General features: G+C 54.9%; 5 protein-coding genes across 8 annotated transcripts; 3 read left to right on the top strand and 2 right to left on the bottom strand.

The window, feature by feature from the left end:
• Nucleotides 1-1,135: 1,135 nt before the first annotated feature.
• On the bottom strand, nt 1,136-7,429 carry DHRS1 (dehydrogenase/reductase 1). 3 transcript variants are annotated; one of them, XM_034993713.1, is made up of 9 exons: nt 7,207-7,429; nt 6,614-6,787; nt 5,135-5,278; nt 4,902-4,981; nt 3,396-3,528; nt 2,944-3,090; nt 2,336-2,405; nt 1,723-1,803; nt 1,136-1,534 (listed from the first exon to the last, which is right to left on the bottom strand). In XM_034993713.1, exons 2-9 carry the CDS (start codon nt 6,761-6,763, stop codon nt 1,398-1,400), a joined length of 942 nt encoding a protein of 313 aa, XP_034849604.1. In that variant the 5' UTR covers nt 6,764-6,787; nt 7,207-7,429; the 3' UTR covers nt 1,136-1,397. The 3 variants fall into 3 exon arrangements, with proteins under 3 accessions (XP_034849604.1, XP_034849602.1, XP_034849603.1); XM_034993711.1 differs by having other exon boundaries at nt 1,723-1,989; nt 7,207-7,406; XM_034993712.1 differs by having other exon boundaries at nt 1,723-1,989; nt 7,211-7,349.
• An 82-nt stretch (nt 7,430-7,511) lies between these two features.
• Nucleotides 7,512-12,914, top strand: NOP9 (NOP9 nucleolar protein). Its single transcript, XM_034993710.1, has 10 exons — nt 7,512-7,860; nt 8,077-8,532; nt 9,509-9,619; nt 9,862-10,003; nt 10,097-10,289; nt 10,931-11,071; nt 11,456-11,581; nt 11,738-11,974; nt 12,190-12,295; nt 12,638-12,914. The coding sequence occupies exons 1-10, from the start codon at nt 7,614-7,616 to the stop codon at nt 12,793-12,795; spliced, it is 1,917 nt and encodes a 638-aa protein (XP_034849601.1). The 5' UTR covers nt 7,512-7,613; the 3' UTR covers nt 12,796-12,914.
• On the bottom strand, nt 12,888-15,728 carry CIDEB (cell death inducing DFFA like effector b). Its single transcript, XM_034993714.1, has 5 exons — nt 15,547-15,728; nt 15,092-15,236; nt 14,060-14,209; nt 13,643-13,833; nt 12,888-13,477 (listed from the first exon to the last, which is right to left on the bottom strand). The coding sequence occupies exons 1-5, from the start codon at nt 15,585-15,587 to the stop codon at nt 13,339-13,341; spliced, it is 666 nt and encodes a 221-aa protein (XP_034849605.1). The 5' UTR covers nt 15,588-15,728; the 3' UTR covers nt 12,888-13,338.
• A 2,605-nt stretch (nt 15,729-18,333) lies between these two features.
• LTB4R2 (leukotriene B4 receptor 2) lies at nt 18,334-19,527 on the top strand. The gene has a single exon (XM_034994464.1). It carries the CDS (start codon nt 18,334-18,336, stop codon nt 19,408-19,410), a length of 1,077 nt encoding a protein of 358 aa, XP_034850355.1. The 3' UTR covers nt 19,411-19,527.
• Nucleotides 19,528-22,056: 2,529 nt separating this feature from the next.
• Nucleotides 22,057-24,209, top strand: LTB4R (leukotriene B4 receptor). 2 transcript variants are annotated; one of them, XM_034994169.1, is made up of 2 exons: nt 22,057-22,312; nt 22,930-24,209. In XM_034994169.1, the coding sequence occupies exon 2, from the start codon at nt 22,986-22,988 to the stop codon at nt 23,991-23,993; it is 1,008 nt and encodes a 335-aa protein (XP_034850060.1). In that variant the 5' UTR covers nt 22,057-22,312; nt 22,930-22,985; the 3' UTR covers nt 23,994-24,209. The 2 variants fall into 2 exon arrangements, with proteins under 2 accessions (XP_034850060.1, XP_034850059.1); XM_034994168.1 differs by having other exon boundaries at nt 22,058-22,312; nt 22,760-24,209.
• The last annotated feature ends 1,284 nt before the right edge of the window (nt 24,210-25,493 follow it).

The raw sequence follows: 25,493 nt of genomic DNA, 5'->3' as shown, positions 1-25,493 counted from the left end.
ATTTAGGACATAGTTCCAGCCACGTGCTAAGTCAGCGCTCTCTAAATAAGTAAGTACATCGAAGCCCTGATTAGTAGCCTGTCTTGGTTTCTGTGGCGCGTATACTCTCGCTGAGGCTAACTTCAAGCAGCAAACATGCAGTCACCACGGACTGCGGAGCCAGAGGAGAAGCACCGAGGCGGCGCGCACCGGCCACCCTCTCACACAGCACTGGCACGGTGAGTGGTGCCGTCCCCGAAGCCACAGGGAGCTCACAGCCCCTGCCATGCCACGGCCTCAGCTCTCACTCTGCCTTTTGCAAAGATTAGAAATGGTCTTTGCCCCTCTGACAGCAGCCGTCCCGTTACGTTGATGGCCATCTAGGCTGCTGCTGGGGAGGCTCCCTCAGAGGGGCCCTGGGCTCACAGCCCGGGCTGCCTTGCCTCAGGCTGGGACAGCCCCCAGAGCAGGCCAGGCAGCCCGACAGGGCTCGGGCAGTCAATTCCTCGGGTACCGTCCCGAGAGGAAGGAGCCTGCAGCTAGTCCTCTGCCTCTCACCTGGATTTGGACAGTACTGTCCTCCCAGATGCCAGGAAATCATAAACACCGAGGAATCTGCCCTTGCCGCCCTGAGATCAGGCCCAGCTAGAAGGCAGCAGGCATCCCTGAGGAGGTGGTGGACTGTGGGGGCGGGAAAGTACCGCAAGACAGGGCTGGGCCTGCTTCTGGTCGTGGAGGGACCCTGTCCCCCAGTGAGGCGTGGAAACAGGCCTCGTGACCTGAGATGGGCAGCCCTACAGGGAAGAGCAGGAACACGTCTGGAGGAAAGGGGCTTTGTCCCGGCAAGGGAACTCCTTGAGGACCTAAACTTTTTTTTTTTTTTTAAGATTTTATTTATTTATTTGACAGAGAGAGACATAGCGAGAGACGGAACACAAGCAGGGGGAGTAGGAGGGGGAGAAGCAGGCTTCTCCGCGGAGCAGGGAGCCCGATGTGGGGCTCGATCCCAGGGTCCTGGGATCACGACCTGAGCCGAAGGCAGACACTTAACGACTGAGCCACCCAGGCGCCCCGAGGACCTAAACATTTTGTGTATCTTGGCGTCTTTCTCTCAAGCACTTAACACTTTGCTGAGCACACAATCAACAGTCAAAACTCGCTGAAAGAGAAATGAGACTTTTATTAGCCCCCAGGGTGTTTTCCAATACTAAGGCAAAAAGTGAAATGTAGGGGCAAGTAAAATTAAGGCATAAAGGAGGATCCGTAAGGGCCCGCAGGGCTCACCCAGGACACAGAGTGGAGGCCTTCTCTTCCTCTTAAGGGTATGAGGTAGGCAGGAGAGGCTGCCTTGCTTCACTGAGACAGGCCTTACCACGGAGCCCAAGGGAGGGCAGAGGCATGACGTCAGGCCAGGAGGGTTAGAACTTGCTAGCGTAGAGGGTCATAATCCACTTGGGCATACGGAGGAAGCCAGGCAAGTAGGAGGCCAGCCAGCCCAGGCTGGAGCCATGGGAGAGGACCGAGCTCAAAGCCAAGTAGTCTTGGACGGGGCGGCCTACGGACCACAGGAAGAAGAGGAGGGTTAGGTCTTCATTTCCCACTCCTTAGACACCTCCACCTTGGCCGAAGAGCCTGAGTGGGATGTGAGGGAAGAAGGAATGGGGAGAGAGTGTGGGAGGAGGAGGGGTGAGCAGGCAACGGAGGACAGGAGGTCCGGTGTGGCTGTGCGGCCAGAGCTCTCACCGTCCACATCCTGAAGGCTGTAGCGCCGGGCAAGGTCACAAGATGGCAGCACCTTCCCGCTCAGGCTCAGGACATTGGGATCTGTGGGCACAAACACAGCTGAGAAGGCACAGAAGTGACGCAGTGTGACAAGGTTTGGGCCCAGTGGCACAGGGCACCACTGAGACAGACTTAGGTGCCCAGAATTATTTGTGTTCCTAGGAAGGTTCTCAGACCTCTGGCTCCTGGCTGCACTTCCTGTAAGCCAGTCCCTGGGCCGCTTTGGGTCTCCAGAAGCCAGAGAAAAGAAGGGCATTTTCCTCAACCATCTCCTGAGCCAGGACTCAGGACTGGATACCACCACCCTGCAGATTCTCCAGGCCCGCCCGCCCTCCCTCTCTCTCTCTCTTTCTTCTTGTTCTTAATTTATTTGAGAGAGAGAAAGAGAGCGAGCAACCACACAGAGGGAGAGGGAGAAGCAGACTCCCCACTGAACAGGGAGCCCGATACAGAGCTCAATCACAGGACCCTGGGATCATGACCTGAGCCGAAGGCAGACGCTTAACTAAATGAGCCACCTGGGTGCCCCATCTCCAGGCCCTTTCTTGTTACCACCTGCCCCCAACCTCTTTACCTGTTGCCAGAGCCACGACACATTTGCCACTCATTTCTGTGGTCTCCGCAGAGGAGAAATGAGATCTCAACTGAAACACAAGGACAGAGAAGTGAAGGGCTAATCTCCAAGAGAACTGCCCACATTTCTTCCCCACTTTCAGCTCCTATTCCAGGAGAGACAGGCCCTCATCACTGTACCTGCGGGACTCAGAAGGTGCTGGAGCCACTCTCCCTACATTCAGGTGAGCCCTGTACTCTGGCACCAGGACCCACTGCCTCTCCTAAGTGGAAACATCTTGGAATGTCAACTATGTCTGGACCTCCCAGGCTAGTTCAGTGCAGGGGTCAAGAGCATGGGCTTCGGGGCACGAAGCCTTTCCACTTATGGCATACATGACCTTGAACAAGTTCCTAACGTTTCCAGGTTTCGGTTTTGCCATCTGTAAAATGGAGATAATACCTCCCTTACAGCATAAAAGGGCATAACGTGTGTCCAGGGCTCGGCCCCACGCCTGCCACAGTAGGCACCGGCGGATTGGCTCTCTGTTGTTGTTACTGTCTTGTCATTGAGGATGGAGAGGCTGAGTCCTCTGCGTCCTCTGCCTCCCTCGCCCTCCCCTTGCCCACCTGCTTCAACAGGGGATCGTCAGTATTGTCCTTTTTCACCACAACCTCCTTCATTAGTTCTGTCTGCACCAATCCTGGCCACAGGGACACGTAGCTGACCCCGTGGCGCCGCAGCTCCTGGGCACAGTCCACAGCCAGCCTGTCGCACTGTAGAAGGACAGAAGGCAAGAAGGCAGGGTGAGAGCCAGGGCACCTGGCCACATCGCCTTCCTCCCCTACCTTCCCTGCTTCTGCTGGGTACACCCAGCCCCCTAACCCTTCCCGGGAGCCCTGTCTCAGCTGCCTACCTCCCCAGTGCACTGCCTAGTCTGGCCAGCCAAGGGGAGCCCAGGCAGAGGAGCTGTCTATGGAGGAGCAGAGGGGAACGAGTGGACCGGTCGGCCTTACTACTCTGAGCACTGGGAATTCTATCTCCTGACGCCTCCCTAACCCCCGTGCTCTTGGGTCCTCACCGCAGCTTTGCCCACGCCATAGGGGACACTGAAGAGATACTGCAGCCCCCCAATGGAGGAGATGACCACGATGAGCCCCCGACCAGCTGGAACCATGAGCCGTGCTCCGTACACCGAGCACAAGTAGTGGCCTCTAGAGGGTGGGCAAGGAAGGAGAAGGAATAAATGATGTTCGCCGCTGGCCTGGCTGCTGTAGCCCCAGCAGCTTCCTCTGCCTTCTAGTGGCTGGGACAGAAGACAGAAGGCCACATAGGGGCGGCCACAGACCTGGGGAATCCGGGGCTAGAGGCCACTTTCTGAGAGGAACACCGGTAAAACGAACTATCAATGGATGAGTGTAAAGGAAAAACTCAGTTTTCCACCTTTCTATGTAGGGAAAACCCAGTGCACACATACTCGGTGACCAGAAAAACATTTCATTTGCATGGGAAACAGGACCCTCCAAGTGGAAACAAGGAGAAAGAATTATAGTTTCAAAAGGAAAGCCCAATCTAAGGTAATGCAGAGGAAAGGCACAGTAAATGTGTACCTGAATGCATGTGTGGGGGAGGTGAGGATGTGCTGCTGGGCTTTCAAGAGGCTCACCAAGTGGCCTTTATTTTGGAAAATTCATCAGGGCTCAGGGGCCAAGGTCTGGACCTCTCTGCTTTATAGGCTCATAACCCTGACTCAAAAGAGATGAGAGTGTGGAGGGCCTTTCCCTTTGGAAGGCTAAGCATGTGGGCATTGCCAACTACCAGTCTTTGGGCTTTCTTTTCTTGCCTCTTAGCTGACCATCGTTCCCTGTCCTCATCATCTTTCTTCTACCTTGGAAATCACAACTGGATTCTAATCCTGCTTCCTTGGGATTGCCACTAGAAGCTGTGGGTGTTCTCAATGCTTTAGTCACAGATTTTCAGATAACCTCTTAGTTACTCCCATAGGTGGCTGATCACACCCACAGAGTGCAGTTTCCGAGAGGGCACCATTGTTCCAACAATAAAAAAAAAGAGACACAACTGGTGTATCATGCTAGGTGAACTCTACATGCTGTGTTTCATCTCACTCCCACGCCAGACGTATGTGTAACTCTGAAATGGGAGTGCCCTGGCCTGCGGATCTGGAGTGAGGATATGGAGGCTAAAATGACAGGTGCTCACTCTCATTGACCTTCTCTTGATCTAAAACAAAAGAATTTCTTCCTCTAACCATCTTTGTCAATGTCAGCTACAGGTGGTGTGCCTTACTGAGGAAAGGAGGCTCCCTTCTGGGCCATGCATTTGGATGTGCAGAGTAAGGCAGGAGAGAGGACAAGAGCAAGTTCAGACGAAAATTACTGACAGAAACAAGGTAAAACTCAGTGTTCCCAGGTACAGATCCCCCTGGATGGAAATTCCTCAGAGGTGTAAGACAAATGGGACAAGAAGGAGAAGAAAGAGATGGGGAGGTCAGAGGGACAAGGAGAGGGCACATGGGGAAAGGTCCAGGCCCACCCAGCCCTTGTGGTGGGACAAAGGGAACACTCACCTGAGTCCAACGTTGTTGATATCATCCCAGATGGAGGCAGGGATTTCCCAGAATGCCTTGTTAATGTTCTTCATAATTGCCTGGAAAGCACAGGGACTGTGGTGAGTTGGATGATCTGAAGGCAGGAAGGTATGAGGGGCTGGATAATGAAAGGGACAGTGAGTGGGGATGAGGACTCCAGGGTCAGAGGGGGAGGTTAGGAACGTGGAGCTGGAATCAAGTTGAAAGGGTACCGGGACTCCGGCATAGGCGTTGTTGACCAGCACATCCAGACGCCCCTGCTGTTCCCGATCCACTTGCTCAAACAAGCTTTGCACTTCACTCTCCTGGCTTGAATCACACACCACAGGTACACACTGGCCTCCTCGAGATTGTGCCTGATGAGGGACAGAGGGGCATGAGTTTATAGTTGTACGTGAGTGTGAGACAGGAGGCAACTCTCTTCAACTCCCAGCTTGGGAGGCTGAGAGGGCAAGAGTAGGAATCAAAGCCAGCAGCTGAGGGAAGACGGTGAGCAATCCCGTCCTCTGGTGTCTGTTTGAGGATCTTCAGGAATGCTAGGTCCTTTCCCTACAGACCAAAAAGGACTGGGATTTCAGGTTTAAAATCTACATTTACCGGGCGCCTGAGTGGCTCAGTCATTAGGCATCTGCCTTCGGCTCGCGTCACGATCCCAGAGTTCTGGGATCAAGCCCCACATCGGGCTCTCTGCTCAGCGGGAAGCCTCCTTCTCCCTCTCCCACTCCCCCTGCTTGTGTTCCCTCTCTCACGGTCTCTTTCTCTGTCAAATAAATAAATAAAATCTTTAAAAAAATAAATAAATAAAAATAAAATAAAATCTACATTTACTGAGGCCTACCATGGGCAAGGCATTGTACTCTGCTAGTGGAAGGCAAGGGACAAATAAGGCAGGAGGGCTGCTCCTGAGAAAGGAGTATCTTTCTTTTTCCTCGTCCTTGGTCACTCCCATCTCTCATGCTCTGAGCTCCCACCCTTCACCACTCACGTGTAACCCCTACTCAGTCCCAGCCCTCTGACCGTCACCTCACCAATGCTCCCGCCTAGTAACTGACAAACCAAAACTCTCAGCTATGAACTATTTCTACTTTCTGTTCTATCTCACCCACCATAAATGTGTCCCCATCCTCTAACTTCACAGGAAGAAAAATACCTTATTCAAGACCAATCCTCCTATTCTCCAGATCCATGCTCTGGGTCCTACCCTCTTACCTCCTTGCTTCCTAACTGCTCACCCATACTCCTAGAGCATTCTGTGTCTGCCTCTGATTTCCTGCTGGGCCCTATCTTTTAACAGCAGAAGTGACATCTTACTGCTCTTGGTTAACCTCCGTGCTTCATGCAATGTCTGGCAAACCAAATATTTAACTGAAATCCAGTAGAAAAGTCAACCATAAGTGTACAGCTCGGTAGAGTCTTGCCTACAATAGAGAGAAGCACAGGTCCACAACCCTTCAGTTGCAATTCCAAAACCCCTGAAGGTCTCAAACAGAAAGTTTTTTCATAAAACTCAGTGGCAAACTTTGACCTGATCTGAAGTTATTTATGGACTTTATTTATTCTAGTTTGAGTAAATATTCACTTTGTGTTGAGAAATATTATGGCTTTAGGCAAGGGATTAGCGGAAGGAGTGGTCAATGGGAAGGGCTACCTCAGGTGTTTTCTGCCCCTGTGGTTCTAGAGGAAGCACCCACCTCCTCAGCAGTGGCCCGCAGGGTGTCCATATGGCGGCCGGTGATGTAAACTGTGGCACCCGCTTGGCAGAGTTGCAAGGCGATGCCGCGGCCAATACCCCTGGAAGCACCAGTCACCACGCACACTTGGCCCTTCATGGGAGCTGCCATGACTCACAGGCAAAAGGGGGGAATCTGTGGAAGCAAAGACTTGCTCTAGGGAAGCCTGCAAACTGCGTATGTGGAAGGGTGATCGCTATAGTGGTAGGAGAGGGAGCCAAGGTTGGGATCCTTTGAGCAAAGAGAAGTTTCAGAGCGGGACAGTAGTGCAGTCTTCAGGGTAAGGCCGTTGGTCCTTTTTGGGAGGCGAACGAGTTGGCCATTGCCCCCTGGCTAGGAGCCGTCGAGCGACTATGACCCCAGGGGCTGGGTAGGACTGTCGGGGGACTCTGAAAGAGGCTGACCGGGTGGGGTTCTGGCGCAGCAGGCCCTCACGCGGGTCCACGCAGGCTGCTGGGCTATCAGGAGCTCTGGCCTCTGGCCTGGCCCTGTCGGGGGTGAGCGCGAGGCCCAGGGACCCTGAGTCCTCAGTAGTGGGAGCTCGCGCCCCTTACCTGCCTGCCACCCGTGCGGTCTTGGAGTCCCGGCGCCGTCTAGCTCGCAAAGTCCTTGGACTTCGAGAACTTCAATTCCGGCCGCGGGGGCAGGATGGGGTGAGTGCAATTGAGTCACAGTGTGAGGCTGGGGAGCCAGTCTGCATTCTGGTCCGGGGTCAGCGGGGGGCGTGGAGGGCACGGTCTGCGCTGATCCTCAGCTAGGACAGGGACTAAGGAATGGAGGCGGGGCGACCGGGGAGGAGGTGCGCCGCCGCTCGGCTAGGGGTCGTCGCGGAACTATGACGTAATGCTGCGTCCCGAGCGCGTCGGCGTTTCCAGACTCCATCCGGTCCCTGCGCGCGCCTGGCTGCTTGTTCCCCTGTGGCTGGGGAAGCTTTGGCGGACGGACACGGGCTTTAGCATCCATGGGGCAGGGTCCGCGCTCCCCGCACAAGGCGGGGCGCCGGTTCCCAGCAGGTAGCAAACGAGGGCGCGGGGCCAAGGGGTCGGGGCGCCCCCCACCAGGCCGCCGGCGGCCACCCTGCCCGCCTCCCGACCGGAGCTCGGAGCCGGCCCTAGATGCGCACCCTCACCTGAGCCCCGAAGCTCTGGGGTATTTCCGCCGGGCGCTGTCCGCGCTGAAAGAGGCTCCCGAGACCGGAGAAGAACGAGGTGGGGAGCAACCGCAGGGTGGGACTAAGAGGAATTCGTTGGGCATAAATTCCAGGACAGGCAGGGAAATTTTCATGGGTCCCCAGGGCGTAGGGACTTAGTCTCGTCTCCCATATCCTCTTCCTCGCTCCCCCCTCTCCCTCACTCGGTTAACTGATGGAACATAACCCTATTCTCTTCTCAGTCTCTAAAATATTTCTTTTCTTGTCTATCCAGAACTGATGGTGCACAATGTTTTGAAGGAAGTGGAGGCTCAGGCCCTAGCCTTGGCCACAAACAAGACTGGCAGTGAGATTATGCAGGAACTGTTGGGTTTCAGTCCCCTGAGACCGCTGTGTCGAGTCTGGGCTGCTTTGCGCTCCAGCTTGCGCTCTGTGGCCTGTCATCGATGCGGGGTGCATGTATTGCAAAGTGCTTTGCTGCAGCTGCCTCGATTGCTGGGGAGCCCGGCAGAGAAAGAGGAGGACCTGGAGGAGGAGGAGAATGGCAAGGATGGTCCCTTGGAGACCCTGGAGGAGCTGGTTTTGGGACTAGCCTCTGAGGTGTGTGATGATTTTCTTTTCTACTGTGGAGACACACATGGCAGCTTCGTGGTCAGAACTCTGCTGCAGGTGTTGGGAGGGACTCTTCTGGAGTCTGAGAGAGCCAGGCACCGTGGCTCTCAGTCACCTGGTAAGTACTACAAGATAGGGAAGTGGACCTAGAGGAGGGGAGAGTTTGGGAAGTCCAGAAGGAGAGAGTAAGCAGAAGAGTAATTCCTCATGACTTTGAAGAATTAGCAGAGAAATGAGGACAAGGCTTAATAAACCAAAGATTAGTGCAGAGGCCCAGAGGTGAGGATGTGTCAGTGTGTTTGAGGGACAGCTAGTAGAATGGGCCAGGGGTAAGAGGTGATTCATTTGAGCAATGGATGTCAATTTTTTTTTTAACCACAACTTACAGAATTTTTTTTTTTTTAAACATCACTGAACCTGCCTATGTGTATGTATACAGATATTGGACTCAAAACAGAACTTCGAGAGACAATATTCTTAATATATGCAGTCCACTTTGATATTTTCTTGTCTGGTTTATTTTATTCTGTTCTATTCCATTGAAAAAGGCCTGGTTAAGATCCACTAGGGGCGCCTGGGTGGCTCAGTTGGTTAAGCGACTGCCTTCGGCTCAGGTCATGATCCTGGAGTCCCGGGATCGAGTCCCGCATCAGGCTCCCTGCTCGGCAGGGAGTCTGCTTCTCCCTCTGACCCTCCCCCTCTCATGCTCTCTCATTCTCACTCTCAAATAAATAAATAAAATCTTAAAAAAAAGATCCACTAAAGTGATTTCATGATGCACTCATAGGCAGTGACCTACATTTTGAAAAACTCTGGGAAATAAGGTTAGAGAGTTTAGATGAGGCCTGATTTTGGAACACCTTGAATTCCTGACTGAGAGTTTGGCCTGTCTCCTATGGACCACTGGGGAGCTGGTTGAAATTTCTTAGAAAATTTAAAACAGAAACATAGTCTCAGTTCAGTCATCCAGATGAGGAGAGATATTCATGCGTGTTCTGCATCTCCAAGCTGAATCCTTGATCATCTATGGAATCATTCTCCCTCTTGGATGGTAGTTTGTGATCCCAGCACTGCACATGTTTTTGATCTTTCAGATGCACAAAGGGCCCCAGCTCGGGAGTGTAAGCCAACTGATTTTGAGGTCCCTGAAACTTTCTTGAATTGCCTTCAGGACCTGAGCTCTTGCTTTCTGAAGGACATTGCCGGTAAGGAGGGTGATAGAAGGAGGATCTAGGACCATTTTTCTGGAGGTGACTGTCATCATGCAAAGCTCTTACTTAGATCAGTCATATTCCTCTTCAAATCTGATCTGGTTTGATATTGCAAAGACTCTGTATAGAGCCTTTATGTCCATAGTCCCTGGTACCTTATTGCTTGAGGTTTGAGGTTGTACAGGTTGTCTAGATTTTGGAAGAGCTGCTTTGATTATTTCTGCTCTCTCCCACAGTATTTATCACTGACAAGATCTCCAGTTTTTGCCTTCAAGTGGCCTTACAAATCTTACACCGCAAACTGCCCCAGTTTTGTGCTCATCTCTGCAATGCTGTAATCAGCTATCTGAGTAGCCGCAACTCCTCAGCAGATGGCAGGTATGGTCAAGCTGTGTGAAGTGAATGAAGTGATGTGGGTATTTTAGATGAAGTAGAATAAAGGCTGCCTGATCACGTTCTCCTTGTCCCTAGCCCCCTGCTGCTATTTCTGCGGGATCAGACGAGCTCCAGACTCCTGGAGCAGGTCCTGCTGGTGTTGGAGCCCCTGAGGCTCCAGAGCCTCTTTGAGGATCACTTCCAAGGGCAGCTGCAGGCCCTGGCTGCACACCCTATTGCCAACTTCCCTTTGCAGCGTTTACTGGATGCTATTACTACCACTGAGCTGGTGAGTTGAGAATGGGGCTAGATCTCTTTCTGTACCCTGTTGTTTCTGCTAGTTCTTGTTCATTGGGCCTTATTTTATTGTGTGCCTGCCTCGATGTCTCTGACAGTGTGCTGGCCATTCCCCTTGAAAGGTTATTCCTGGGGGTTTCTCAGAGCTTAGGACAAAAGTGCCCTCTTCCCAGAAAGGATTTGTGTTAGCTTCTCAGGTGCCTGGCAGGAGACTGGCTTGATGCAGATTTGCAGCTTGAGGTTCCATGGTCCAGTCAGACTCTGGGTACTTAGCTACAAATCTGTGTGAGTGCTGGGGCTATTGCCGTAGCTTCTTTTTGCCTTTGCTGCTTAGCACCAAGGCATGCTTGCCTGTGATTTCATGGGTTGGGATTTGGGGTAAGAAGGGCGGATTTAATTCTAGTATCCCTTTATCTTGAGAGTGTGGCCATTTAAAGTACCCTGCTCCCACCAAGTGAGGCGGCACCTCTAGAACTGTCCCCTGGTCCTGGACTTTATGTGGCCAAACCAAAACCCTGATATTGGCAATGCTTATCTAGCGTTTTTAGTTGTTTTCAGTAGGAAGATTTCTCTGAATAACTTAGTCCACTGTTACAGAATGCCAAAGATTCTTCATTCTGTGTCTCTCCTCAGCTGTCCCCTGTGTTTGAGGAGCTGAGCCCTGCCCTGGAAGCTGTGCTGGCTCAAGGTCACCCAGGGGTGGTCATTGCCCTGGTGGGGGCATGCCGCAGAGTTGGGGCCCACCAAGCCCAGGTCCTGCTGCTGTTGTTGGAGGTGATATTACCCGCCACCCGTTTATGCCCTCAGTTCAAATTCTACCAGTTAGGACTTCTCTGACCTTCAGTGGTTGTATCTCTGGACTCGAAGAGGTCTCATGCCCGAGGAGTTCGCAGATACAGGGAAAAATGACGCCAAACCCATGTCCTAGCCCTGGAATGAAAATTGTCTCCCAGGACTAAGAGAACAGTATATTTAGGGACTAAATGTTTATTCAACCCCTGTCATGTGTATAGAGGCTGGGGATACAGCAAGGCAGAGGAGATCCTGCCCTTGTGCAGCTTACACTCTCATGTCTCCTGAATGCTTTGCCTTGTCTAGAGAGTCGGGGTTAGGGATGAAGTAGTTCTCAGATTCATCATGTTTTGTCCTCTCCTGTAGGCATTCCACTGTGCAGAGCCCTCTTCCCGGCAAGTGGCCTGTGTGCCTCTCTTTGCCACTTTGATGGCTTATGAGGTGTACTATGGACTGCTGGAGGAGGAGGGGGCAGTGCCTGCAGAGCACCAGGTGAGGTAGGAGAGGGGCCAAGCCAGTGACTAGTTGGGGGCCAGGGTTTAAAAAGTCCTTCACCCTTGTGGTGAGGGTGGTGAGGTCTCTGGCTTCATCCAGGCAGAGGTGGCAGTTTGGTGGCTGCCTCCTAATGCCCTCTCTCTGTCCTTCCAGGTGGACATGGCCACGGCCAGGGCCCTGGGGGACGTGACAGTCCTGGGGTCTCTCCTGCTCCAGCATCTGTTGCATTTCTCTAGTCCTGGTATTATACTTCAAAGTCTGGGTGCTTTGACGGGACCACAACTTCTGACTCTAGCCCAGAGCCCTGCTGGCTCGCACGTGCTCGATGCCATCCTGACCAGCCCCTCCGTGACGCGCAAGCAGCGCCGCCGTGTGCTGAAGACCCTAAAGGTTCTAGTTTCTGCTTTGATGCCCCCACCAACATCCATTTAAGAGAACATGAGCTTGCCCTGGTACTGTCCTTCAGAGTCAAAGAGAGAATATGTAGTTCCCAGATTCTCTTGACTCCACCTATAAGCTTTGGAAACTTCACTTCACCCTTGCCCTCCCCAGCACACCTTTTGTGGACTGCCCTAGGGGGACCTACCTTGCCTGTCTCACTGCAGGGACAATATGTGGCTCTGGCCTGTAGTCGCCATGGCAGCCGTGTACTAGATGCCATCTGGAGTGGAGCAGCCTTGGGGGCCCGGAAGGAAATTGCTGCTGAGCTGGGTGAGTATTGGCACCTCTCTCTGACCTTTCCAAACTTCCCTCACTTCAGATGGCTGGGTGGCTGGAGAGGGGACTTAAATTTAGCAGAGACTTCGGTTCTAAAGGATGGTGTTGGCCATGGGTTCTTAGCAGTCTGCTCTCCTCCCCTTCTCCTCTGCTGATTATGCAGCCCTGAGCTCCCACCCCGCCCCTAGCTTCTCCTCTTTGGAGAGTGAGGTATTCATGATCCCGAGACCAACCCAGGGCCCAGGGAAAATGGAAGGGCTTTCACTCAGGGGGAGTCCCTTTGAGCATGGTGGGTGACTGCATGATGATACTGAACATGAGTGTTTCCATTTGCAGGGGAGCGGAACCAGGAGCTGATAAGAGACCCTTTTGGCCACCATGTGGCTCGAAACGTGGCCCTGACTACTTTCTTGAAGCGCCGAGAGGCTTGGGAACAGCAGCAGGGGGCAGTAGCCAAGAGGAGGCGGGCTTTGAACTCAATACTTGAAGACTGAGGCCTTTGGATCTGGGACTGGGTGTTGATGGGGGAGGGGTAAAGGGCATACCTGTCCTGTCCCCTTTGTAGTTTAAGTAGGAGTCAGAAGTCTTAATAATAAATATTTTTATATTTTTATTGGAAATGTTTTTGTTATTTTGGGGAGAAGTGTATAAAGAAATCTAGACAAAGTCAAAGAGGGCCGAATTCAGTGCATTGGGAAGCTTAGGGACAGGAGGAGGTGCAAAGAATCTAGATGTAGCAATGATCAGGAGGGTGGAATTGAGATGCTTGGGGATGGGCTTGTGGCCTTTCAGGGTAAGTGGGAGGGTGGAAAGCTGGCTGGGAAGGGAACAGCATTCTTCAGGAAAGGGTATAGGCTAGGGCTGGAAGGCCTTATGCTGATGGGGCCTGTAACAATGGGGTCAGAAGACAGTGGGGGAAATCAGGTGAGTCATCTCATCTACACTGTCCTCACATCTCCAAAGCCGATGCCCTCACAGTCCTCACAGTATGTCTCTTGCAGTGAGTCTAGGGGCAGAAAGCAGCTCAGAGCCCCTTCTCAGTAGGGATGGAGGCGACCCTGCTGCTGCCAGTGCCACTGCTCGGCCCCTTCTGTTACATGGCGAAGGCTGGAGGCAATTCCCAGGAGCATATGGCCCAGGCCTTGCAGCAGTGCAGAGGTCCAACGGAGGAGCTCCCTGAAGGGCAGAGACAAGATGGAGTCGGATGGGTGGGGGAACCTGGGAGGAGGCCATCAAGGGGGTTTTCCACAAGGGAGAGCTAATGGGGTAGGTGAGTGCAGAAGGAATGAGGGGGGCTGCAACTGTAGGGGGATGGGGAAACATGACCTGTTGGTCTCTGACCTGAGTACTTTCTTTGGGCCGAGTCCTTGAAAGTCACAACTCATGGAGTAGAGCCCGTAGAACGTGGCTTTGATATTGAGGCTGCCAAAGAGGTCTCGAGGGTTTTGCTTGTATACGTCAAAGGTGATGCGGGCGATGTCCTTGCTGTGCTTGGGCTTCTCCCGGCCCAGGCCATATGACAGCATGCCACTCTGCAGGGCACTTCCATCAGTGCAGTGCACCCTCCCACCCAGGCACCCACCACTATTCCCCATCAGCACTAGGTCAGACCCACTCTTGCCTGGACCATTTGTCCCCTATAAGGTGTCCTTGGCAACTCCTCGCCTCTCCCAGTGTGTCCGCCCCCATGATCATGGTTGGGCTAGAGAAGCTCGAGAGAGACTGGTGGCCGACAACAGCCCCACGGTGGCCTCTCACCCTGCTGGGGCTCCAGCTCTGCCCGCACTCCAGCACCATCAGGCATGTGTCATCCTCCAAAAGCTGGAAGAAGTCCTCACTCTCCACAGCGGTCCCATCCTCCTCCAGCACCAGTGTTAGCATCCCTCTCAGCAGCAGGGCCTCCAGTGCCTGCCCAGCCACAGGAAGCAGGAGGGAAGGCGCAGAGCTTAGCCATGCCCCTCCCTCCCCAGCTACCCCACATCCATTGGTTGGCCCTAGATGCTGGCTGATACCCCAACTCTACTTCCTGGAAAATTGCCATCCCTTCAAATGGCTCCAGCGCTCGGTGTTCTTCAGTTGCTGGGGGACCCTCACTAAGGGCTGACTTCTTTTCCTCTTTGCTCCTATGTCATTGTCCACGTCACGGTCTTCTCCCCTGTACTCCTTTGAACCATTCCTACTGGCTTGTAATTGAAAACCTCGCTTGCTTCTGTTGAGGTCCATCCTTCGGTCTTATCTCCAGTGTCCTACCTCACTGTCCCCACCCTCAGAGAGTCCTCCAGAACTGTTTTCAGTAATAATGACGCTTAACCTTTTTGAGTCTTCATTAGTGTCAGGCATCTATGTAGTACTTTACATACATTGTCCTCTTTGACTGCTTTCAACAACTCTAGGAGGAAGGTGTGTCATTATTCCCTTTCTGTGGATGAAGAAACTGAAGTTTTGATAGACTGAACAACTTCCTACAGTTTGACACTAGCAAACCAGCAAGTCCTGATAGAATCAGGACTTGAACTTGATTTGTCATACAAATCGACACTCCATACTGACTTCTGAATGCCATCCCTCCAACCCTCCCTTATCTACTCCTTCCTCTACCCCCTGGAAAAGAAATGAATCGACCTAAATACAGCATTGGTCATTGGGCTGACCGTCCCCCTGCCCTTTAGCCCTTAGAGGGAGGGGCAGCCATGTAACTAACCTCAGCCTTTCTGTTCACTCCAAGTTCTCACTCTTCTCTAGCGCCCTGGCTGCCCCTGCAATCGGAACTTAGGGAATTGGCTCACTTACCTTGTCTAGCAGTTCCTGGCGGGTGGCAGCTGTCAGACCTTTCCGGGTGGTCCGCTTGTGATCACAGACTCGGAAAGGTCGCTGGGGTGGTGGAGCTGAAGTCCAGACTTTCCGGCCAAACTCAGAGCTCATATTGGATACCGACCTGGTAGTTGGCGAGAAAGGTCAAGAACTGAGGAGTTTGGTGACTGCAGTGGGGATGACTGGGGGTGGGGTACTTGGACAGTTAGGGAGGGATCTAGGTTTGGAGATCAGAGTAGCCTAGGGAGAGAGGGAGAGACCACGGAGGAGGGGTGGTCAGTGGTGGTTCCATAGCTGGACAAGCCCACTGTGGAAAACTGGGGCGGGGAAGGGAAGGGGTACGTTAGTCTCTGAGTCTCCTAGGGGCTGAGTGGAATTTTGTTGCCGTGCACCATCCTCAGTGTTGGAGGGTAGAGAGGAGGGTTAGAAATCACCTGAGCAGACCGCTGGGGTCTAGGGATGAGAGGTACTCCATGGTGGAGGGAAGGAGCAGGAGGATAGTTGCTTCTCCCGGTGAGTTCTAGGCTGGGTGGTTCTCTGCTGTGCTGGGGCCGAAGTGGTGGTGTTTTCTGTTACAGAGCTGGGGTCTCAGCCCCAGTGAGGTGGGAGATGAGTCACCCCGGACTCTGGCCCCGCCTGCCAGGCCAGTAAGAAGGGCAAAGTCCAAGGGGAGGGAAAAAGGAGGGGCCTAGATGGGATCGTGGAGGAGGGATTGAGGCCCAGAGTTGCCGCAAAGGTCACAGAAGCTTGGGGGTGTGTGTGTGTGTGTCTTTGGTGGCGGTGTGTGCTGAGGATAAGTGGGAACGGTGTAAGAGGATGGGATATGATCTCTGGTCTTTTTCTTTCTATGGAGAGAATTTCTAGGGATAGTTTTGGGCTCCCATCCTTGAGAAGTTGCATTATATGGGATTTGCACTGGACTTGCCGCCACCTACTGTGAAAGCCACAAACTGCAGCTTTAGGAAAAGGGAGGCCAGGCTGAGGGTGGGATTGTGGGCAGGGCTTGAACACAATGAGGGGTAAGGCAGAGTGCCAGGGTGGGCGGTGAGTGGAGGATGGATCCTGCTGCATGGATCCAGGATTACCAGGATCCTGGCAGGGACCATGGCCTTCCTGCTTCCCTGCTTCTTCCTCCCTGATCTAGGGGAGGAACCGGCTTCGTTCTCCAGAACTGCTCACTTTAGCCACACTGGATTGGTCACTTTCTCTCTTACCTTTCTCTTTTGGCCACTTAATGGGCACGAAGGAGTTGTGAAGGGGGGTGTGTCCTTTGAAGACACTGAGACTAGCTTTTGGTACCCTGAGTCTGCTCTGATTTCAGCGACAGTTGTGGTGGACATTTGTCTGGAAGCTCAGATCTCACTAAGGCTGAACCCGTCACATGAGTGTGAATCTCTGCTTTCCTGCCTCGGTGTCCGAAGCTGTGGCAGCCCACTAAGACCTCTGACAAGAACAGGCTGCAAATGTGTATAATACCTCTGGACAGCCCTCAGACCATGGGGAATACAAGCTGGGCACCAGTGTCCCAGTCTTCAGTCTTTCTGGAAGGTGTTCTGTGTAATTCTGAGAGCTTCCTGATCCCTACTGAAGAGACCCAACAACATACTCTTCCTGGCTCTCTTTTTCCCTCTTCTGCCCTGCTCCCTCACTCCTGCTTCCAGAGCTGACCTGCCAGATGCAGGATTACCTGTACCCAAGCCCTTAATTCAGGCTGTGCTTTGGAAGTAACCCAAACTGAGACAATACTGGCGTCCTGGCTCCTTGGGAGCCTCCAGTTCCAGCTGTTGACTGGACGGGGATCTTTCCCCTTACCTCCACCTTATCAGTGTACCGGGTCCCCCTAGAATTTCTTCATTTCCAGGCTTTGCCTGACTTCTTCACCCAGAGAAGCCTTCTTGTCGGTATGTCTCTACCAATGCACCGATTCTTTTCTTCTTATCTTGTATCCTGGTGCAGCTCGGTAGTAGGGTCTCTTGGAGGTTGTGTGTTATGATTCCTCAAGGAGGGTATAAGCTGGGGCGTCTGGGTGGCTCAGTTGTTAAGCATCTGCCTTCGGCTCAGGTCATGATCTCAGGGTCCTGGGATCGAGCCCTGCATCGGACTCCCTGCTCAATGGGAAGCCCGCTTCTCCCTCTTCCACTCCCCCTGCTTGTGTTCCCTCTCTCGCTGTGTCTCGCTCTCTATCAAATAAATAAATAAAATCTTAAAAAAAAAAAAAAAGGAGGGTATAAGCCCCTTGTACCTCCATGCATCCTCCAGAACTCAGTACCGTGACTGGAGGCTGTCAATGACAGCCCAGTGAGAGCCCCCCCCTCCCTGGGAGGGGGGAACAACTGGGGCAGGGCCTAAGGTAAAAGCTAAGAGGAGCAGGTAGGAAACTGAGGGAAAAGGGGGCTCAGCTGGATCAGAAGTCTGGAAATGGGCCAAGATAGAGCAGCTGGGGGAATGAGTAGTTTGGGTCACCTTCTCTGCTGAGTGCCGGCCAGGGAAGCCTGAGAGCATAACAGGCGGGTGGCAGGGATGGGACAACTGGGGCCAGAACTGGGGGGGAGGCATGAGTGCAGATGCAGGACCCAGAGTCAGGACTCAGCAGTGTCCCTACTCACCTACATGATCTGGGAACCTTATCTGTACCCTGCAGCTTATCCTATTTCCTAGGGAGGCGGACTCTCACACGCCTGGGCCTGTTAGTGATGGGAAAGAGTAGAGTGCTGGAAGGGCCCCAGTGAGAGGCCAGAGAAGAGCCCCACCTTGTCCCTCCCCATTCTTGTCTCACACTGCAAACCTGACAGGCACAGGGCGTGAGTAGGCACCTCTCCCACTGCTGCTGTGCCTTTCAGCTTCCCAGGCTCCTGGTGGGCCCACCATCCTTCTAGCTCCCGGCTAGGTAAGTAGCTCTGCTCATCCACGCTGACTTCCCACCACTCACGTTGCGCTGAGGTAGAAGGAATGGGGCTGGACAAAGGAGGGGCCCAGCTAAAGGGGGTGGAGATGGAGGTCGTGAGAGTGGGAACCAGGAGTCAGGCCTGGGGAGGTCAGCTGACTGACAGCAGGGCATTTGGGTTCCAAGAAGTAGTGTTTGAGTCGAGGCTCCGAGACGGAGGACAGGGAGGTGGGAGGAGACAGAGTCCCTAAATGCCTTCTATGGCCCTTTCCGTCTCCCCCACCCCCGTCCCCGCCCCCACCCCCACCCCCACCCCCACCCCGGTAGGCGCAGAAGAATGTTGGCCTGCTACCGGCCCCCGGGGAACGAGACGCTGCTGAGCTGGAAGGCCTCGCGCGTCACGGGCACGGCCTTCCTACTGCTGGCGGCGCTGCTGGGGCTGCCCGGCAATGGCTTCGTCGTGTGGAGCTTGGCGGGCTGGCGGCCCGCACGGGGGCGACCGCTGGCGGCCACGCTCGTGCTGCACCTGGCGCTGGCCGACGGCGCGGTGCTGCTGCTCACGCCTCTCTTCGTGGCCTTCCTGGCGGGGCAGACGTGGCCGCTGGGCCAGGCGGGCTGCAAGGCCGTGTACTACGCGTGCGCGCTCAGCATGTACGCCAGCGTCCTGCTCACCAGCCTGCTCAGCCTGCAGCGCTGCCTGGCCGTCACCCGGCCGTTCCTGGCGCCCTGGCTGCGCAGTCCGGCCCTGGCCCGCCGCCTGCTGCTGGCCGTCTGGCTGGCGGCGCTGCTGCTCGCCGCCCCGGCCGCCGTCTACCGGCACGTGTGGGGGGGCCGAGTGTGCCAGCTGTGCCACCCGTCGCCGGCCCACGCCGCCGCCCACCTGAGCCTGGAGACGCTGACGGCCTTCGTGCTCCCCTTCGGGCTGGTGCTCGGCTGCTACGGCCTGACGCTGGCGCGGCTGCGGGGCGCCCGCTGGGGCGCCGGGCGGCACGGGACGCGGGTGGGCCGGCTGGTGAGCGCCATCGTGCTCGCCTTCGGCTTGCTCTGGGCCCCCTACCACGCGGTCAACATTCTGCAGGTGGCGGCCGCGCTGGCTCCGCCCGGAGGGGCCCTGGCGAGGCTGGGCGGGGCGGGCCAGGCAGCGCGGGCTGGAACTACCGCTTTGGCCTTCTTCAGCTCCAGCGTCAACCCGGTGCTCTACGTCTTCACCGCCGGGGATCTGCTGCCCCGGGCAGGCCCCGGCTTCCTCACGCGGCTCTTCGAGGGCTCGGGAGAGGCCCGAGGGGGCGGCCGCTCTAGGGAGGGGACCATGGAGCTCCGAGCTACCCCTCGGCTCAAAGTGGTGGCGCAGGGCCAGGGCGATGGAGACCCCGGCGGCGGGGTGAAGAAGGACAGTCAGGGATGGGAACCTTGACACCAAACCCTACAACCGGGCCTGCCTCTTCCCTGTCCCCTTCCATCGTCCCTCCCCCAGAACTCAGGGAACCACTCTGGAGCATTTGGGGACCCTTCTCTGGCCACAGTTTGGATCTTTCTGGGCAGAATTATTATACCCCTGGGGCAGGCCCAGGTACCTCCAAACAGAGGGACTGCAAGAGGTGATGGCACTGTGTGCTTGCAGGTTGGCATGTGCCTCTGTGCCAGAGCTGCTGACTTGCTGCCAAGAGCTACTGTGAAATACACTGGGGGGGGGCATTACATGATGGGGTAAGCATGCCCCCACTGGTAGTTCATCATGCCTGAGTTGTACCGAAGCCACCTGGTTCTCTCCTGGGTCAGCCCAAGGCTGGGCACTGCCAGCCTTCAGTGGCATCTTGACTTGTCCTCCCCAGCCCAGGTGGCCTGGGTCCCCCCAGGCCAACCTATTGAACCACTCTGGAAATAAAGGGAGAAAGAGGAAAGAAAGGTATGGGTGCTTGAATGAGGGATGGGGATGGGATCCATTCTCTAGGGTCTGCAAGAGCCGAGTGGAGAAAAACCTGGCTCTGGAAGGGGAAAGACAATCTGTGGTGTTTGAAAGGAAAGTTTTCCTGTCTTGCGGTTGGTACAGCGGGGGAAGGAGCCGTGGGCGTCGGATTTGTCTTCCCCTCTGAATCCAACTCTTCCCCCAAAGGTCAACTGACTCAAAAAGGAGCCCAGGAGCAGGCACATGCTCACCCCTGGGGACGTTTGGGGCTTGGAGCTGAGCAGGTATGGGGAATGGTGTGGATGGCTGGAGGACAGGAAGAATTTTTCAGGGAGGCGTCCCCTCTCCTTTGTCTCCTTTTTCTTTCTGCCAAATCTTGACTCCTCCCAAGACTGCTAGCTGTTGCTCAGCACCCTCCAGTACTTCTTGGCCTCCATCTTTTGGAGTCTGTCCACCTCTAGGTCCTAAAGCTGTTACGGATCCTGACACTTTTGAGTTTGAGGATGTAGGATAGGATTCTTTATTAGAGGGTGTCCACGTGCACACACATGTGGTCACTAGTGTGACCGACTCGTCCTGGTTTGCCCAAGGCTTTCCCAGTTTTAGTGCCCCAGTCCTCTCAGTCCCTGGCAAACTTTGATGGCCGTTTATGTGAGTGCTCCCTCGGGACCATCACCCCAGGTTCTGCATTAGTGACTGTTTACACCACCCAGGCCGAGGCCAAGAAACAACAAAGGAAATTCAGTCCTCAGGGTCACGCCAGGGCCACCCAAACTGAGGCGGAAGTGGAACTCTGGATTTGGGGAGCAGGAAGTATGCTTAGAGTATCTAGTCTGGGGTGGAGGAATAAAGGCCATTGAGAGACATGGAGGTGGGGAGTAGTTTGGGAGAGGAAGCAAAGACAACCCAGCTTCTGCCAGAAGGAGCCTCTGGTTGACCCTGGAGCTCTGAGCCAGAACTTTCTCCCCAAACACTGACAGCAGGGGCTTCTTCCTGTTCACATGTGCCGGGGCAGAGGCTCCCTAACTTACTCTCTTCCATAGTCCCCGTCTCACAACATCTGTGGTCAGAAAGCCCTTCCTCCACTCTGCCTTCTTGCTGCGGTTTCAGCCCATTTCTTTGCATCACATCCTCTGCCTCATAGCTGCTGGGTCTGCTCTGCGCTGGCCTTTTTTCAAAGCAGAAGGGTAAGGGACCTCAGTGAGCACCATCACATGCCACATCTTCCCTGACAAGTGACAGAGTTGGCAGGGAAGCAGGAAGGCTCATGGTCAGACTGAAGGAAAGACTTCTCAGATCTTAGCCCCTGCAGGAGACATCACAGGGGGAGACTGCCCTCCCTCTAGGAAGGGAGAAGAGTGACCATTTGGGGAGGCTGTTCCTCTTTGCATGTTCCTGGTTGCCCCTCCTGGCAGGGCAGTTGTGAAGCATCGCTGCCCCCACCTCTTCTCCCTGTGCTCAGGCTCGGCCTTTTCTGTGTGTCTGAGGTGGGACTGGACAGCCAACTATGGGAAGGTAGGAGAGAGAGGGTGCCGACCTCTTTGCCCAGTGCCCAGATCTTAAATCCAAATTCATGTGGTAGGCAAGCCACACAGGCGAGTGTAAGGCAAGTGGCTGGGGAAGGGCGGAGAAACTGGCATTCTGTGCGATACTAAGGAGATCCTTTGGACTTTGGCTTCTGCCAAAGGGAAGGGAGAACTGACTGATGTAGAGCTGAAGCAACCCTTTTAAATGAGGGAATAGATTTGGGTGCTGAAAGAGGGCCATCCCCCTCCAACTCCACTCATAGCTTGAATCCAAGCCAAAGACAGGGTGCTGTCCTCTTTAAGTCCTGATGTTACCTAAACCCAAACCCATGACCTAGCCACGGGTCTAACCTATGCTTCCTATTAATCTAAAAATCTACATTATCCACACAACGTATAAAGATATCCAACATTCTGGCCTCTCCATCTGAGCCCATTTCCCTTCTCTGGCTTCCCTCCCTCCTTCTCCTGTATGACAGTTTATTACTCTGTCCAATTCTCCAGTCTAGACCTGCATCTGAGGCCACACCCCAGCATACTCACTCCCCTCACCCCCCTTTCCTCTCATTACACCTTCCTGGGCTCTTCTCATCTGGTCCCACCCATGAGGAGCCTTCCTCCCTGCTAGGCTCTTCTGGAACACAAAGACTAGCTCCCCCCCCCTCCCCATGAAGGGAGGGCTAGGAGTTTCAGCCCCACCCTCAGGAAGATGTGCTTCCCCCTCCTCTGCTTCTTGGTACTTCCTCTCTGGCAGACTTAGCTGACAGCACCCAGACCTGGGGCTGGGACCCTGGAACTGGGGCTGACCTGGGGATAGGCTGCGCCACTCTGCCCGACCTTGGGATTGGCACCAGCTTCCGACCGGTACCTGGCAAAGCCTGGAGGTAAGTATCCTGGGAGCAGGGAAGGTAGGGATGGGGCAGGATACAACTGTGAGAGAAGATGCAAAGGAATTTCCAAAGAAAGCCTGACCAGTGGTAAAAGGACCGGGGATGACTTGTTCTTGTCTCCTATCCACAAACTCCTCCCCATCCCTGTTATTCCTGCTGGGCCCTGGGCAGCTCTGAAGAGAGTCAGTAGATGACTGGAGGAAGTCGACGGGACTGAGGGGGCTAAGGGCCTGGCAGGTGACAGAGGAGCTAGGCCTTTGAGGGGTGCAGCTTTGGTAAGGAAGGCCCCCCTCCCCCGTTTGGTTCTGGGTCTCAGAAGGGAAGGAGGCAGAAAGGGTATGGAAATACTGCTGCTGCTGTAGCTCTGTATTTGGCAACTGGGTCTGTGGGCAGGAAGGAGCCCCATGGTCCAGTTAGAAACCGGTCTTTGTGCTCTGCCAGATCCCCTGAAGCCAGGTCCGTTGGTGAAGGGGTGAAGGCGGTATACTGCAGAGGTGCATCTCCTGCTGCGGATCTTGGAGACGGACCAGAGTGCTCGGGCTAGGTGTGTCCAGGGCGGCAGGAAGCCTCAGCCCCCTACCCTCAGGCCTGTGTTCGCCCTCACTCTCCAGGTCCTTGCAGTGGCCACGGACACTACATCTGGGGCAGTACCTCCTCACTAGGGGTCATGTTCATCGTTCCATTGACTATCATCATACTGTCAGTGGCGCTGGCTGTGGGGCTTCCTGGCAACAGCTTTGTGGTGTGGAGCATCCTGGTGAGGATGCGGAAGCGCTCCGTCACGGCCTTGCTGGTGCTGAACCTGGCCCTGGCGGACTTGGCTGTCTTGCTCACTGCCCCCTTTTTCCTGTACTCTGTGGCGCGCCGCACCTGGACATTTGGGCTGGTTGGCTGCCGCCTGTTTCACTATACCTGCGGAGTCAGCATGTACGCCAGCGTCCTGCTGATCATGGCCATGAGTGTGGACCGCTCGCTGGCCGTGGCCCTCCCCTTTGTGTCCCAGAAGTTTCGCACCAAGGTCGTTGCCTGGTGGGTGCTAGCAAGCATCTGGGTGATGTCCCTTCTGCTGGCCACACCCGTCATCATATACCGCACCCTGACGAAACAGAACAACCATACCCTGTGCTTCCCGACGTACTCCAGCGAACGAGTCAAGGCATTCCATCTGCTCTTCGAGGCCTTTACCGGCTTCCTGCTGCCCTTCCTGCTGGTGGTGGCCAGCTATTCGGACATCAGGCGCAGGCTGCAGGCGCGGCGCTTCCGCCGCAGCCGCCGCACCGGTCGCCTGGTGGCGCTCATCATCCTGGCCTTCGCCGCCTTCTGGCTGCCCTACCACGTGGTGAACCTGGCCGAGGCGGGCCGGGCCCTGGCGGGCAGGGAGCCGGGGCCGGGGCAGGGCCGCATGGGAGACCCGCTGCTGCTGGCGCGCCACGTGTTCATCGCGCTGGCCTTCCTGAGCAGCAGCGTGAACCCCGTGCTGTACGCGTGCGCCGGCGGCGGCCTGCTGCGCTCGGCCGGCGTGGGCTTCGTCGCCAAGCTGTTGGAGGGCACCGGTTCCGAGGCGTCGAGCGCGCGCCGCGGGGACACCCTGGGCCCGATGGTGAGGGGCGCCCCCGCCTCTCCCGAGCCCGGCCCCTCCGAGAGCCTCGCGGACTCCATCGACGCTCTGCAGTGAAGCGAACTGAACTAGGCCTGGGGGGTGCTGGTGGAAGGGCTCTGGCTGTCCTCGCGGCGGCGGAATGCTCCCCACGTTGGCCTGACCCAGTTTACCCCGAGGCGGAGGCGGAGGAGAACGCGAGGAGGGTGGAGCGGAAGAGGAGGGAGGGGCGGGGCAGGTAAGGGCAGAGGGAAAGCCCGGAGCAGCTTGGCAATTAAAACTGGTCTCACGTTGGGTCAGCCCTGTGTGTGCGGCGCGGCGCGTGCATTAGGGGCGAGAAGCGTGCTCCTGGGCGCTCTTGCGGCGGTGGGGGGTGGGGTCCTTCTCAACAGTTGAGAGGCACATCCTTTAGTTTCCCGTGATTTTCAGTTTGGGAAGGGACACGAAGATACAGAACCCAGAACCCCCTCTCCTGCCCCATTCTGAGGCAGGTGCTCTGCAGGTCATACTTAGAACAACACAGGGCTACAGACCCCTGAAGGAGCTGACCAAGGAAGACCACTCCTGTGGGCTTATCACTCCAGACTCCCTGAATCAGCAGATGTTCTGAGTACACTTGGCACTGCTCTGTGCCCTCTACCCTGAAGCTTGTGATAGTTATCACTGTTACCATGACTCCCAACTTCCTGCTACTCATCTTTGCCCTTTCAGTGGGCAATGTTCTAGGGGACTGCCTTCCTTCCCTCCATCTCCCAAGGAGGTCTCCCTTGAAAACAAAGTCATCAGGTCTTGGGCCCTGGAATTCTGCAGGTCAGCTTTCTGCCAGCACCCAAAATACACTCTGATGCCCTCTGTGACCCTGGTCACTCTTAGGAAATTAAGATTCCCACAAATGAGAGGGTTAAGTCATTCTTTCTGAGGGATGACTGTTTTAGAGAGCCTCAGACTGGCTCTGTTCCAACAGCATTTTAGGAGGATGGTAGCAGAAGGGGCTGCGGAGTACTTTTTGAATCTCTTCCATAAAGAAAGAGCAACTAGGAGAAAAACCAAGAATCCATGTGCAACATCTGTAACAAACCTAGGGTGTCAGATATCGCTCACAGACCCCCAAATTTGAGCAACTAGGAATGAACCGGGGATGCTTCAAGAACCCCATAATATCAGCACCTGCACAGGGGGATGCAGAAGGAAGCAAGGGGGCATCTGAGGGACCTGAGGACAAGAGAATCCCAAAACTGTCTACAGGTCTTGGCTGGAAAGCATGGGTCAATCTGACAGCAGCAGCTGAAAAGAGGGAGGGACCCGACAGATCATTTCCCAGGCCTCTCGCATCCATGCTGCCTAGGAAGCACAGAGTAGGTGCTTACTTAGTGTTTATTGCATGAATAAAGGTCAAATGACATTTTCCTAGCCATTCCTTCCCAATATTTGTGGGTGGGGAGCAGGAAAGGACAAATCCTTATTTTGAGTCACGTGGCTAAAATTCTTTACGCTTCCAAGGTGTACAAAATACTGGAATCAGGCAGGGAGGCTGAGGCAGTCCTCTGCCTGAGCTTGTGAAGAATCACTCCTTTCTAA

This window comes from Mirounga leonina, unplaced genomic scaffold (assembly GCF_011800145.1).
Source record: "Mirounga leonina isolate KUSES-001 unplaced genomic scaffold, KU_Mleo_1.0 Mir_91, whole genome shotgun sequence".
NCBI lineage: Eukaryota > Metazoa > Chordata > Mammalia > Carnivora > Phocidae > Mirounga > Mirounga leonina.
Note: the sequence above shows the minus strand (reverse complement) of the source record. Positions and strands in the feature narration are given on the sequence as shown.